This window comes from Mchenga conophoros, linkage group LG10 (assembly GCF_057382185.1).
Source record: "Mchenga conophoros isolate Kocher_MC1m ecotype Shallow Benthic linkage group LG10, M_conophoros_male_GT1.1, whole genome shotgun sequence".
Taxonomy (NCBI): domain Eukaryota; kingdom Metazoa; phylum Chordata; class Actinopteri; order Cichliformes; family Cichlidae; genus Mchenga; species Mchenga conophoros.
In genome coordinates this window covers 1982106-1996127 of record NC_140535.1, presented here as the reverse complement: position 1 = coordinate 1996127, position 14022 = coordinate 1982106, and the positions used below count along the sequence as shown (strand labels likewise).

Below are 14022 nucleotides of genomic sequence, written 5' to 3'. Positions count from 1 at the left end.
ACATTAGCAGTGTTTTATCTTTATCCAACTCCATCATTACTCTCTCCCTCATTGCTCTCTTGTGCTTGTGTGAAGGAATCACTGAGTAGTGCTAGCCCTGCATATTGGTGATGTATGAAGTCAAAAGGTCACAAAGCTGTGTGTAGCTAAGTGTTACACTGAACAGGAGGAATAGGAGGGGCAGCAAGGGTGAGGAAAGAGGAGGCAGATGTGTTATTATTTTTTTAAACTATTTTTTTCTGGGCTGTTGAAAGTGCTTCAAAGCGGCTCACTGGCACCGTATACAAAGTAGGAAAGCTGGGATAGCTGGCTTTCCCAAACAGAGGCCACTGAACGGGGACTGAAGTGTAATTGCCACTCACTCTGTGACCGACACCAGGTTGTCTTGTGATGCGGCTGCCTCCTCTCTCAACTTGTCTCCAGGCAGCAGCGGCGTGGGCAGCTCGGCTTCTTTCCTTCGGGGTAAGTTGAATAACCTCCATGGTGCGTGGGAGCTGTCGTCCTCCAGGTTGATCGCTGCACCCACATACACGGTAGGCTCAGGAGGCTCGGAGTAGGCTGAGGTTCCGGGGTGGGGGTTGGGTTGATGGGATTGGAAGTGCTGATTCAGAGCCTCTGGCCCTCCTTGCTCCTCGCTGCTGCCCTTCACCCCGACCAGGCAAGCTTCCGGCTGCGGCTGGTAAAAGTGTTGGCTATTGGGGGTCGAAGGGTTCTTCATGCCCTCCCCTGACTCCTCACTGCGTTCACAGGGGTGGGGACTAAGTGGTGGGGGCTGAGGGGAGTTGGCCTGTTCTGATGGCCCAGTGCTAACGCCCCCACTGTGGAGCTGGGGGGCTTTTTGGATGGCAGATACATCTGCAGAGCGAATACTAGGAAATCTTGCTCCATCCTGACTCCTCAGGGCCAACCTTTGTCCAGCTGTTGCTTCTGTGTCTATGGAGGCTTCGTCGCTGGCCAGGCTGCGATGATGGAAGGGTGTCTGGGGTCTTTTCTGCTGCTTGTCACCCTTCTCTGGCTTCTCTCCTCCAGTTTTGTGCTTGGTCGGAGGTTGGGATGGCTGGCCAGCTGACTGAGGCTGGCCCGTGTTATTGGCTGTTCGCTGCTTAACTAATTTGTATCTGCAGGAGAGCAAAAACAGGGAAATGCAGTGAGACCGTGACGTACTGATGACAAGGAGCAAAACACTCGCACATACAGAGAGTCTTTTACGAGAAGTTGTGCAGCTCGTGTGAAACTTCCTTTTAAGCCATCGCATCCGTTGCTCTTATAAAACATCAATTAGCCCAATTATGCTCACGAGCAACAAGGCAGCACCGCCCCCCAAATTTATCCCAACACAATTAGCAGAGAACACTTCACGGATCAGCTCCAGAGTAAAGCTGTAACAGCTAAACCACAAAGGCTAATGCATAGTCATACATTTTTTAATTATTCACAGTCAAACTGATGGCATGAAAAAAAATCATCTTCTAAAACATCAATATTGTATTTTCCTCAGACAGCCAAACAGAAATTAATGAAGCACATTCACAGAGTGCTGTCAGAAGAAAAGACACAAAATATATGAAGGATTCACCAGGGCCATGACCTGCTAGAACACCCACCTCACCAAAGCCCCTCTCCCGTACCTCACCTTGGTATCACCTGGCTCCTACATCCCATCAGACACGTTTCAAAGAAAAATAGTCTGAGGTCATCTTTTACCCTCCGTTTTGACGGCTCAGCACTCACGCTGCAAGCAACACTTACACATCAGTGTCCCTCTTTAATAAGCAGGCTTTGTGTGTGACCTCGCATTCAGCTGTCAACATAAACAGACACGTATGGCTTCCATCTACAAAACAAAGCTAATGGACAGTAAAACTGGCAACGCACAGCTTCCCATTTATGTGCTGCCAAAGAGTTGGGTGCTTTCCAACAAATTAACATGCTCCAGCTGACTGGCCCAATTCACTCTGCTCATCTGCAGTCCAAGGTGCACGAGCCCGGTGCAGAGGATTCCCCAAACACGCACACAGATCCACTTTAGATAGCGCTTCATTATCAACCACAAAGCAGGACTTTCTTTCAGTTGGTTTGGACTTCTGACAAAACCAGTCAAGCATCCAGGCATAGAGTATACTGGTTAGATGTGCAGACTGGAGTGGTCAGGCTTGCGTTTCAGCGGATTAAACAGCTGCCTGTATCTGCAGTTTATCAGGAGGCAGAGAAGATGATGATCATGGGACGCAGACATAGCAGCATGCTGTTTACGATGATCTAAAAACTGTCATTAAATAAAATGTGATAGACAAGAATGTCTATATATTAACCAGAGAGGACAAATATTAACCGTCTGCAGGCATAAGCAAACAAAGAATAGCATTTACAAGGTGTTAGACTACTGCATGCAAAATGATATTAATGCATATGATGGGTGTGTTATTTTATCCTAAATAAATACAGAGGAGGTTGTTCAGTGAGGACTTTATAAGGACAGCTGGGCTGATTCAGACTGATAAAACACCAGGGCAAACACATGATCTGAGCTTATTTGTTCACATTAACAACACACATTCCATTTACCACCCTCAACAGCTACATCAGAGGTCAAACTATTCTTTCCGCCTGAAATCACTCCAGTCAGTGCGGGAATAAAAACGTCCGACTTACAGAAACACACAAGCCAGCAGAGGTTTCAGCCCCGCCACGGCTGTCGCTTACACAAAATAGTGATAAATTGAAAAATGTGAAGAATAATATGCTTGTCAAAGTCCAGACGCAGATGTAACTTGCAGATATTTTGCTGAGTACGGCCCTCTGCGCCGGTGTTCAAAGCCCTGTGGACTCCATGTAACCTCTTTGAAATGTCTTTGAGCGCACACATATGAGCAATACCTGTGTGAACTGCACATCGACTGACCTCGAACAGCTGCAGTACGACCTCTGTGAAGACTCCACAAAATCCCAGGTTCCTACTTTCTCACTTGGCTCCTCCTCGCAGGTACCGTTGGTTGCAGCTGGAAACTTTCGCCTAGGGAGTTCAAATAAATAAATAAAAAGTCGAAACGAAATTCTATTGAGACTTTTCAATTTCCCCAATTCTTTCAAGCAGCATTTATGTGAACAGCCCCATCCACTTTTGATGCTATTTTTCTTTCACATACAGCAGCGATTGGTAAAAGCTTTGAGCCACGGCTGATTTTATCACCCTCCTTGGAGCGGTAATGGTTTGGCTGACAGCTAACGATAGGCAACGTTTTGTGCTTGGTCAAGAGGCAACAGATCCCAAGGTGCACCCAACGTGTCAGAGTCACTGCTGTAGAATAATAAAAACAACCCAAGGCCTAAAACTTTAAGCTATTACTTGACTACCGACATTTATATCTGTCCGAGTTTAATCAATAATAAAAAGCAGACAGAAATGTAGCAGAATAATTCATCTATGTCTGTGCAAGTAATGTGGTTATTTATGATATTTCTAATTAATATCAAATAAGCAATAATCAGATCTTCAGTTTTATCTACATTTTATATACGTATATAAACACAACTCGCTGTAATACACACTCAGTATTTCTGTACAGAGGTAACTGCTCCTCTTATCCTGCCAGAGGTTTCTTCCTGTTCATCACATATATTGAAATAATATGTTTTTAACCAGGAATGATCAGTGACCATGTTTGTACCAGTTAATGCACAGGTCTAGATTGATTTTGCTAAAGCATATAGTTGGATCAGGTGACCCTGAATCCTTAGTTATGCTGCAATAGGTGTAGGCTGCTGAGGGATTCCCATGATGCACTGGGTGTTTCTTCTTCACTCACTGTGTTAACAGACCTCTCTGCACTGAATCACACTTGTTATTAACCTCTGTCTCTCTTCCACAGCATGTCTTTATCCTGTCTTCCTTCTCTCACCCCAACCAATCACAGCAGATGACCCCGCCCCTCCCTGAGCCTGGTTCTGCCGGAGGTTTCTTCCTGTTAAAAGGGAGTTTTTCCTTCCCACTGTCGCCAAGTGCTGCTTATAGGGGGTCATATGATTGTTGGGTTTTTCTCTGTATGTATTATTGTAGGCTCTACCTTACATTATAAAGTGCCTTTGGTGCTGTGTAAATAAAATTAAATTGAATTTACTGTCAAATATTTTCCCATAATCATACGGTGAAGACAAACAAGTCTGATTGAGAGCAAAGCCAATGTAACCGATAGGTGATGCATCCATTACGGCATACCTAGTGGCAGTTTTCATGTTTAAGCACTCTGCACAATGTCACACGTACTTGTTCTGGGCTCGGTTGATATTGCACTCTTGCCAGACACGCTCCACCATCTGACTGGCTAGCCGGCGTGGAATCTTTCCTCCGTGGTGACTTGTTCTGTCCACGCTAAACGCATCAGATGATGAAGGCATCTTAACCCACTTCTGAGCCGAGTGAGAGTCCACTGGGGAAGGAAAGAGGAAGGTTAACAGACCATTTGACAAAAGATGACAAATTCTTCCAGTCATGTTAAGAGAAATCCTCAACTTAGGACTCAGCAGGAGTCTTATGTCTTTACCTGTCTGCGCCTCTTCGGGTGATGTGGGAGGGGTGAGTGTCACCAAAGACATGGCGGGCTCTCGCTGGGAAGCAGGCACTTGGTGGCCACCCGAGTAGACGGCAGTGCAGTGGGAGGACCCCACAGGGGTCACAACAGGGATGTCTGACTGGGGTACCAGCACCAGGCAGGCTGGGTACACCATACGCACACCACCTGAACCAAAACATGCAAAAAGTTCAGGATCACAAATCAGTCAAACTAAACTAGAAACTCTACACGTGAAAAAGGTATTCTTAAGATTGTGGATTCAAAATAAATACTGACCAACGAGGACCTCAACAGAGGCCAGAGATTCATCCTCCCAGTCCATGTCCTCTGACACGTTCTCCTTGGCACTGGGACTGATGGGATAGAACTGGTTCCACTCCTCAATCAGCTTCTGGGTAGGTGGGTCTGACATCTTAAAGGACTGGCCAGTCAGTGTTCCATTTAGACCAAATGGACTCAGGATCACTAAAAAGGGGGAGGAAGGAAAAGCAGCAAGAAGGAAAGAGTCAGCATAACTTTGGGAATCTTCCATTCTGCATCACATCTTCCACAACTACACTTAAAAACTAGTTCGTGTTTTCCCATTACATCCTGGTCCCTTTTTTCTCTAAATCCATACCACTTGTGATTCCTTTCCTGTCTGTTCTTATTGTCGCTAAATTCTTCACATCATTCATCTCGTCTTTCTTTGTACATGTGTTTTCCTTTCATTGTCATTCTGCCATCTCTGGACGAATCAGGAGCGCTCTGACCTTTCCAGACGCCAATTATTGAGAAGCAGCAGCCTCTCAGAGCCCATAAACAGAGGCTTATAAAAGGGGCCAGTCCTTGGCAAACACACTTGACCTCACAGACATATGAGAGTGGCAGAGAGAGCCCATCAGTCAGCTTACAGAACAGACCAACATCCATCAGCCAAATGCAGATAGCACCATAAACTAACATGCATAATGCATACGTATGAGCACAGAAACCAACTGGAAACATGCGCACACACACACACACACACACACACACACACACACACCATCTTGCTATGCATCCATTCTCCTTTCTCTTTGTCTATTATGCATTGAAATGTGGAAAGGGGGGTATAATGGTTCTACGAACAGACTGGCTTGGTGGGTGTGTGAGTGAGCATTTGTTAATGTCCCTCTCTGCTCTGCCTTCCTAGTATGTCATTACTAGACTCGATGGCCTCTGTCCCCAGGTATTGATTGAGCGGCTGGACTGCAGAACAGCTTTCATGATAGGAAAATGGCAGGAGACAATGGAAAAAAAGGAGAGGGTAGAAAAAGAAAGCCTGTGTGCACAAATAGTCTTTCCAGGAAAGAGCCTGGAGCTTTGAGCATGTGCAGATAAAGTCCCATTTATGTTCAGTAGGTTATTGGAAGCAGCCATTTAACACATTTCTATTAAGCAATTTTTAAAAACCTATATGTTAGCTTTTAATAGCAGGATCGAAGTGACCCACCTGAGTAAACACACGAGGGGCAAAAAATGATCGAGGAGGTTAAAAAGCAGTTACAATGAATCATTAACTTCAGCTCTTTGCATCAAAAGCTTCCAACTGTGGACTTATCATGAAGGAGCAACAGGAAACAAGAACAATCACATGCTGTGGCAGGTTTGGTTGCAAGTGGATCCTTTTAAATACCGCGTGGAGAAACGGAAAAGGCTCAGGAGCAACCACAGAGGGCAGCAGGCTGTACACCTAACTTCTGGACAAGATGAACAGCTGCTTCCTGTTTCAGTGAAACTTGAAGTCACACCCTGATTATCCTCACTTTTGACTGGCAATCCAAGTTTGTTTTTGGTACAACTTTAAACAGATTCACTTGCTGCTCTTCTGTTGTGCTTCTGACAAAGTCGGGGCTCTAAGAATTCTGCAGCATTTAACCGCACTTGCTTTTACAAGCCAACCATGCCCGTTATCAAACTGACCAGGGCTGAAATCTTAAGGATTACAACTTTAAACGACACTGTTTGGACACAAAGGGAAAAAAGTGACAAACAGATCCGACACTTCGGGATATTTCAAGGACGGCGCTGGCAGGTGGCAGTGGGAGATAAGTAGCACTGCAGCAGATTGGAAGCAATGTTGAGCTTCACCAGACAAAGTCAGGTGACTTGGAGGAATAATGTTATTTTGGTTTTTTACTGTCAAATGAACCTCAGAGCATTTAAAAAAAAGAAAGAAGCTATAAAAACACGTCATCTAGACGCGAGCCCCGAACGCCCCTCGGCGTACTGTTTCGCTTCAGCCTACAGAACGCACTACCTCAGCGAAAACAACCCAACAGAGAGAAGAACAAAAGGTTATTTACGTTGAGATGCACGACAACATCCAGCTATGGACGATCACATTAACCTTGATTAAATTCAGCCCTGCTCCTTCCTTTTCTGCACTTCTTGCTGTGCGCACACGCGCTCGTAAGACCTCGGGCCAATTGTGGAGGAGAGATCAAATTCAGCACAATTATGGAAATGGTTTACCCCCCTCCCCCTGATCGCCACCGCACCTCATCCTCCCCTCTCTCGAGCTACCCCTCCTGCCCCTCTCTCTGGCTGTGAGTCCATCTCTGGTTCCCTGAAGACATGTCAAATGTGCTCAGATCAGTGTAATGGGCTGAGAGTTCATTACATTCACTCTGCGCCCTCTTATGAGGTCACATCCTGGAGAGGTCTGCCCGCCAGAGCGCTCTGCCGCGCAGTAAACCAAGCTGGCAGAGGTGAGTGGGGGGGGGGGGGGGGGGGGGGGGGGGGGGGATAGATGGATAAAGGGGGATGGAAGTCAGGCCTTTCTCGGTGCTATGCTTGGTTAGCCAGGAGGATACACACTGCGGCGGTGAAAACGCACACCTGCACACAGACACACACGCTCTCACAGTAGAGACAGGTGTACGCATCAGTTTCACATAGCTGGGCTGCATGAGGGTGTTTCCAATGCTACAAAAACGAATGCATCATTCTAATAAACTGCTCCTGTGGATCACTTGTATGAGCGTACTCAGCAGCATTATCACTCAGTGAAAAGAGAAGAGGTGTCAGTGTGCATCTCTGAAAACCTTGAGCCCTCAATTACCTGACCAGGATGGAAACTCGGCGAGATATTGCCATTTAAGTATTTAAAGACTAACAAAACAGTCGCAAGTTACTCTTAGCTGGTGAGCAATATAATCCTTCTAAATAACTGGAAAACCCCATAAACATCACCATACGTATCTGCATGCTAAATTCTGATAGTCTTTTTATTTTTATCTAAAGTACTCATCTTTAACTGAGAGGTATTATCACCTCCCTTCATGAGGTCTCTAGAGACACTAAAGGGGCCGTCTGTACAGGAATTACTGTGGCGAATGGAGGAAGTGATCACTATTATTACTCTGGAGGGGGCGTACAGAGAAAAAGAGGACAGCTGCATCACATCTATCCAGCCATAAATGAGAAAGGTAAAGGCGGCAAACTTTTCCTCTGGGAAAACGTCTCATCCAACTGGGTTTATTTTTTTATTTTTTATTGGTGCACAAAGATTAAATAAAGATAAGCCTCGTGAGGGCTGGTTTGTCAAATTTCCACAAAACATTCATTTTAGCTATGCATGATTTTAATTTCTGCATCATCTCTGTGCAGGGGGACACGTTACATCACAGCCGAGCGCATTCGTGCGGTCCAACGCTGCTGAGAGAACACTCGAGGCAAGTCAGCAAAGTATGCAAATGAAAGAGCCGAGTACTAGATAATGACACGACACTCATACCTCTCTACTAATAGAAGAATCAACAGGATGGGTGTGTGATAGCAGTTTTACATCTAATGACTGTATTCATAAAGCAATCTGTTTTCTTCCTACACGAGTATGAAACTATGCATATTAAAGTCACTACACGAACATTTGGATGGGGTGTGACTTTTCATTGAGCTGTCTGCGAGCCAAAGAGCAGCGAAAGACAGCGCGACAGAAGATCACATACGATTTATCTTACAAACAGCACCGAACACACAGACTGCTGATCCATTTCATTCAGAAAAAATATATCTCTACACTTTTGTTAACCATCAAATCAAATCAAATCACTTTTATTGTCACATCACATGTGCAGGTACATTGGTACAGCACATGTGAGTGAAATTCTTGTGTGCGAGCTTCACAAGCAACAGAGTTGTGCAAAATACAATAATGTAAACAAGCAGTATTAGTATTTTATTAAAATCCATTTATGCGTGTTCAACAGTCTAAAGTAACTGTAAGATAAAAGTTGCCACTCTGCATGAGTGACCTGTTACTTTGAATCCAAAGAAGAAAATAAATTTGACCGTAACAACGGTTCAAGAGGCTGTGGGGTTGAACAGCTCTGGACTTTTAAACAGGCAGAAACTTTAAATGTGATTTTATTTACAGCTCTGACATTTTTCTCACACTGAATAATTCATCAACTTTAATCCTAAACTTTGTGGTTTGTGTCCTCAGCAGCAGACACGTTGTTGTAATGACTTGTGTAATCTATTTCAGAAAAACTTACAATGACAAGCAGCAGAAAATTTGCAATAATGTGTTGATTCAGTGTAAAAATAAGCCTTTTGTTTGAAGAGCAAAATCCAGAGAATCCAGTTTTGTTTTTTAAGTCTTAAGTAATAAAGTCCTGCAGCCGATACAGGGCAACCGTGATATTTATTGTGCTTCATTTGTTTGGGATCATTCTGTACTATTTGGTAGATTTTTATTGGATTACAACGTAGTTTTATGCACAAAATTAAAGATACAAAAAAAGCATCTCTGTGCAAACAACAAGCAACAACCCTCATAAAAATTATTTTACTGCCATTTGAAAAAATACAATATGTGAGGGTGAGGTCTGGCAGATCAAATCAACCTGACACATTATTAGGAACTTCCTGTTTGCGTTGATTTTTTGCCAGTCACCAGACTTTGGGGAATCTTCGTGTGCAGCAGATCTTCATTCATAAGGTCAGGTTGAAATTATGAGGTGACACCAAAGTCTTGTTACTCTACAGACACTTTAGTAATACCTCTGGACAAATGCTTGGACAGTTAACTAAGTCTTTATCTAATTTAACGAGAAGACAGTTTAAATATTCATTTCAATAGTTGTGAAGATATAAATTGTTCATATTGCACTAGTTTAATCTGCTCAGGAAAAATGTAAAAAGACTGCTGAACTAATTCACATATCTATGCCTGCACTATGATAACAAGTAGGAGCGACATGCCCATCACCACGCAGCTGAAACCATTATAAACCAAATTCAACAACATGACGACGTGACTTGATGTTATGTCACATGTTTGCACGTCACTGAAGGCTGGGTAACACACAGCAGTGACCCACCTTGGAAGGGGCTGGATGCCTGCTGAGCCAGAGTAAGGTGCTCCTCTGTGAGATGGTAGACAGGCTGGTGCTGGTTGATCTCCACGCTGGTGCACACGTTGCTCTCGCCATGTAAGAAGAAGGTGAAGGCGCAGGACAAGTGCTCACTGTGAGAAAGAGAGTGAGATGAGTCATTTGGGATTACACTACTTTCAAATGCACCTTTGAAAAGACTTCCAGTGAATAACTCCAGCAGACTTTGGAGTAGAATAAAGAAAAAGTAAAGAAAAAAGGATGAGCAGATCACATAGTCTAGTTCAAGTTCGTATTCACAAAGACAGAAACAGAGGAGATGGCAGGGAGAGGAAAGGTAGAGAGAGAAAAAATGATTATAGAAACCTGTGTGTGGTTTTTCCCTTTCGTGTGTGTCAGATATAATGGAATCTCACGTCTCACCTACATCCTGCTTCAACATGACAGAGACTTTGGATAGAAAGAAAAAAAACGATTCCAGAGAGACCCGAGGGAGTAAAAGCTACTTATCTGATTCAAAGATGCCTCCTATGCCTCTATTAAATTGCTCCGATAGCCTGCGCCACTTTTTTTTTATTCCGATAACAGAGTGGATGATAAAGGTTTCCAGAGTTCAATCCTAATCCTTTCAATCGATGACACACGAGTGGGTATTTAAAGACTTCAATAGCATGTGCAGAGACCGGGATGCAAGTCAGTCTGCACAGCAATGCTTACAGGTGGTTTGGAGTTCAAGTGTGCGTCTGTACATCTCATCCAGAGTAAAACAGAAAGGCGAGCCACGACTACTTCTGGCATTGTGGCCAAAATGCTTAACAGCAAAACAGTACCTTTTCCCTCCCTCCCTCACACACGCTCTTGTGCTCACAACAAAGCCTGCCTGTGCCAGTCTGACCTCAGCAGCAACAACTTAAAGAAGTAAAGCAAGGACGGGGCAGACTGAGGGAGAAGGGACCGGGGGGGATGCACAGCATTGTCGGCAGGCTTTCCTCTCTCTGACGTGTACATGCACGCACACACACAGTTAGCGCAAGAGGCAGCGTGTGTGGCAAATGACCAAATGGGTAAGGACGAAGTGAATTTGGAAGTGGATCAGAGAGGGTTGCCTCCTCTGAGGATTTGGTTAAGCTAATATCAGTCTTCTCTACCCGTCTCTCCGGCACTGACACACCTCCTGTGCAGAGGATTAAAGGAAAGGAGCAGAGCGAGGCAGATCGACATGGGGAGAAAAGACCTTCCAGTCTTGTGAAAGAAAAACAAATTGCCTTGATAAAGTTCTCCTAAAGTGTGAGCAGCCTGAGCAAGTGAGCGTTATTGCAGATGGCAATCAAATTCCACACATCAAGCCGGCATTCTCCATTGTTATGAGGTTTTTAGAGCACGATTGCTTCTTTGCCTTTAATGAGCCACACATAATTGTTTGTACTAAGAGGTGTCGTACTTGCAAAGGTCAGTGCCTGGGCCGAACTTGGCACGTCTGATGGATCAGGTTTGGCTAGAATAAAGTTAATCAAAGTCCAATTACTTTCTTGTCACTAATGCAATCTGTAACCTCAGCCTCGATTCTACACTGCAGATCTGCCCTGCATATGCAGCTCACTTAAGCTGGGCAGACACTGCGATTTTTTCAGTCGCGTTATCCAGCTCCTGCTCAAACTGCACGATTGACTCGCAGGGTTAGAAGTTCATAGGTCACAATGCAGGTCTCACACTATACGGCCCGATGCTCTGATGCGACCCGAGTGCTCACACTGTGCGCCCATAAAAATGGATATATGAGGTTATAACAGAAAATCTGTCGCTCTCCCTCTCTGTCTTTCACTCACACAGACACACCACCACATCAACTTTGCTAAATTGCTAATGAAAAACATTGATCAGGCAGCTGTGATTGAGCAGCAGTGTAAATCCAACTATTTTCACGGTTGTTGTGGTCGTGATAATTTTGTGAGGCCACATCGAAAAGGCTCGGATGAGCCAAAGTTCTACAAGGTGTGCCTCCATCGCTTGTGTCCAGATCACACGCTGCACTGCTGCTCCGTCTTTTTCACCGACGTTTATGTCTTTGCACGTGCTCAGTGTGAGCAGCTGCAGTGACACCCTCACAACGGTTTGAAATCCTCACGACCAAGCGATTGATGATCGGGAGCTGGTCGTGAGGTGTTAATCGCTTCTCGTTACCCGGCGTATACTACACGACGCACGATGAAGGCCAGAATCGGGCCGATCACCAAAATGGTCGCACGGCTAAAATGGGACAAAAATCGCAGAGTGTAAGCCCAGCTTTACTGAGTGATTAAAAAAAAAAAAAAAAAAGCAAGAAGACAAACTGTTTCAAGTCAACTGCAAGAGATCGCTCCTGTGGTTACAACGACAGACATGAGAGATCATATCAGTCGTTATTATCATTAAATCAATAAGCAACTGTAATCCAGGAAATATGGAGCACCTCTTCAACCTGAGCCTGAGGTTGGGAAGAGTCCCACAGCTCTGGAAAACCTCCTGTGTTGTACCAGTGCCAAAGACTTCACGCCCCAAGGACCTCAACAGCTACAGGCCGGTGGGTCTGACATCCCACCTGATGAAGACCCTGGAGCGGTTGGTCCTGGCTCAGCTTCGGCGCCTAATAAGCTCATCACTGGACCCACTTCAGTTTGCCTACCAGCCCGGCATTGGAGCGGATGATGCCGTCATTCACCTCCTACATCGTTCCCTCGCTCACCTGGAGACCGCTGGAAGCACTGTGAGAATCATGTTCTTTGATTTCTCCAGTGCCTTCAACACCATTCTTCCCTCGGTTCTAAAGGACAAGCTGGTGAACTCTGGAGTGGACCATCACCTCACTACCTGGATCCTGGACTACCTCACCGACCGACCACAGTATGTGAGGACTCAGGGCTGTGTGTCGGACAGGGTCGTCTGCAGTACGGGGGCCCCACAGGGAACGGTTCTGGCTCCGTTCCTCTTCACCATCTACACTGCAGACTTCTCCCACAATTCCACCCAGTGCTTCCTGCAGAAGTTCTCTGATGACTCTGCAATAGTCGGCCTCATCACTGATGGGGACGACAAGGAGTACAGAGGTCTGACCCAAGACTTTGTGGACTGGTGCCAGCTGAACTACCTCCAGATCAACGCCAGTAAAACCAAGGAGCTGGTGGTAGACTTCCGCAGGCACAAGCATTCTCCACTGCAACCACTGAACATCCAAGGTATGGACATTGAGGCTGTGGACAGCTACAGGTACCTTGGTGTTCATCTGAACAACAGACTGGACTGGACTCATAACTCAGACGCCCTCTACAGGAAAGGGCAGAGCAGGCTGTACCTGCTGCGGAGACTCAGGTCGTTTGGAGTGGAGGGCCCACTCCTGAAGAAATTCTATGACTCTGTGGTGGCTTCTGCTATCTTTTATGGTGTGGTCTGCTGGGGCGGCAGCATCTCTGCTGGGGACAGGAAGAGACTGAACAGGGTGATCCGAAGGGCCAGCTCTGTTCTAGGATGCCCTCTGGACCCAGTGGAGGTGGTGAGTGACAGGAGAACGGCGGCTAAGCTGTCATCCCTGTTGGACAACATCTCCCACCCCATGCAGCAGACTGTGACAGCACTGAGCAGCTCCTTCAGTGGGAGACTGCGGCACCCACGGTGTGGGACGGAGAGATTTCGCAGGTCTTTCCTCCCCACTGCTGTCAGACTCCATAATAAAGACTTTAACTGATCAAGCACACACATCCATACATATGCAATAATACTAAGTGCAATAATCCTTTCTGTCGTCGTTGTATTTTTACTCAGTTGTATATAGTATTTGTATTTGTATTCTATTTTTATCTTATTGTATATTTATTTTATTTTATTCTGTACAGTTGTGTACTGTATTTATTCTTATTGTATTCTAATTTTTGCCTCATAACTTTTGCACTGTCCACTTCCTGCTGTGACAAAACAAATTTCCCACGTGTGGGACTAATAAAGGTTATCTTATCTTATCTTATGACTTTTGACACTTCCTCTCAGTGTTGATTTTGGGTACCCCCCCCCTTTATTTTAACCCCCAAACAACAAAGTCACATATGCAACAGTCACAC

At 45.2% G+C, this 14022-nt stretch overlaps 1 protein-coding gene across 1 annotated transcript in view; it reads right to left on the bottom strand.

The window, feature by feature from the left end:
* Nucleotides 1–14022, bottom strand: part of med13a (mediator complex subunit 13a) — a 69790-nt gene that overhangs the window by 21122 nt on the left and 34646 nt on the right. Inside the window, exons 4-9 of the mRNA XM_085288141.1 lie at nucleotides 9923–10068; nucleotides 4848–5036; nucleotides 4542–4736; nucleotides 4265–4427; nucleotides 2903–3013; nucleotides 363–1118 (exon numbers count right to left, since the gene is read on the bottom strand). Coding sequence (XP_085144267.1) covers nucleotides 363–1118; nucleotides 2903–3013; nucleotides 4265–4427; nucleotides 4542–4736; nucleotides 4848–5036; nucleotides 9923–10068 — 1560 coding nt within the window. The remainder of the gene's footprint in view (nucleotides 1–362; nucleotides 1119–2902; nucleotides 3014–4264; nucleotides 4428–4541; nucleotides 4737–4847; nucleotides 5037–9922; nucleotides 10069–14022) is intronic.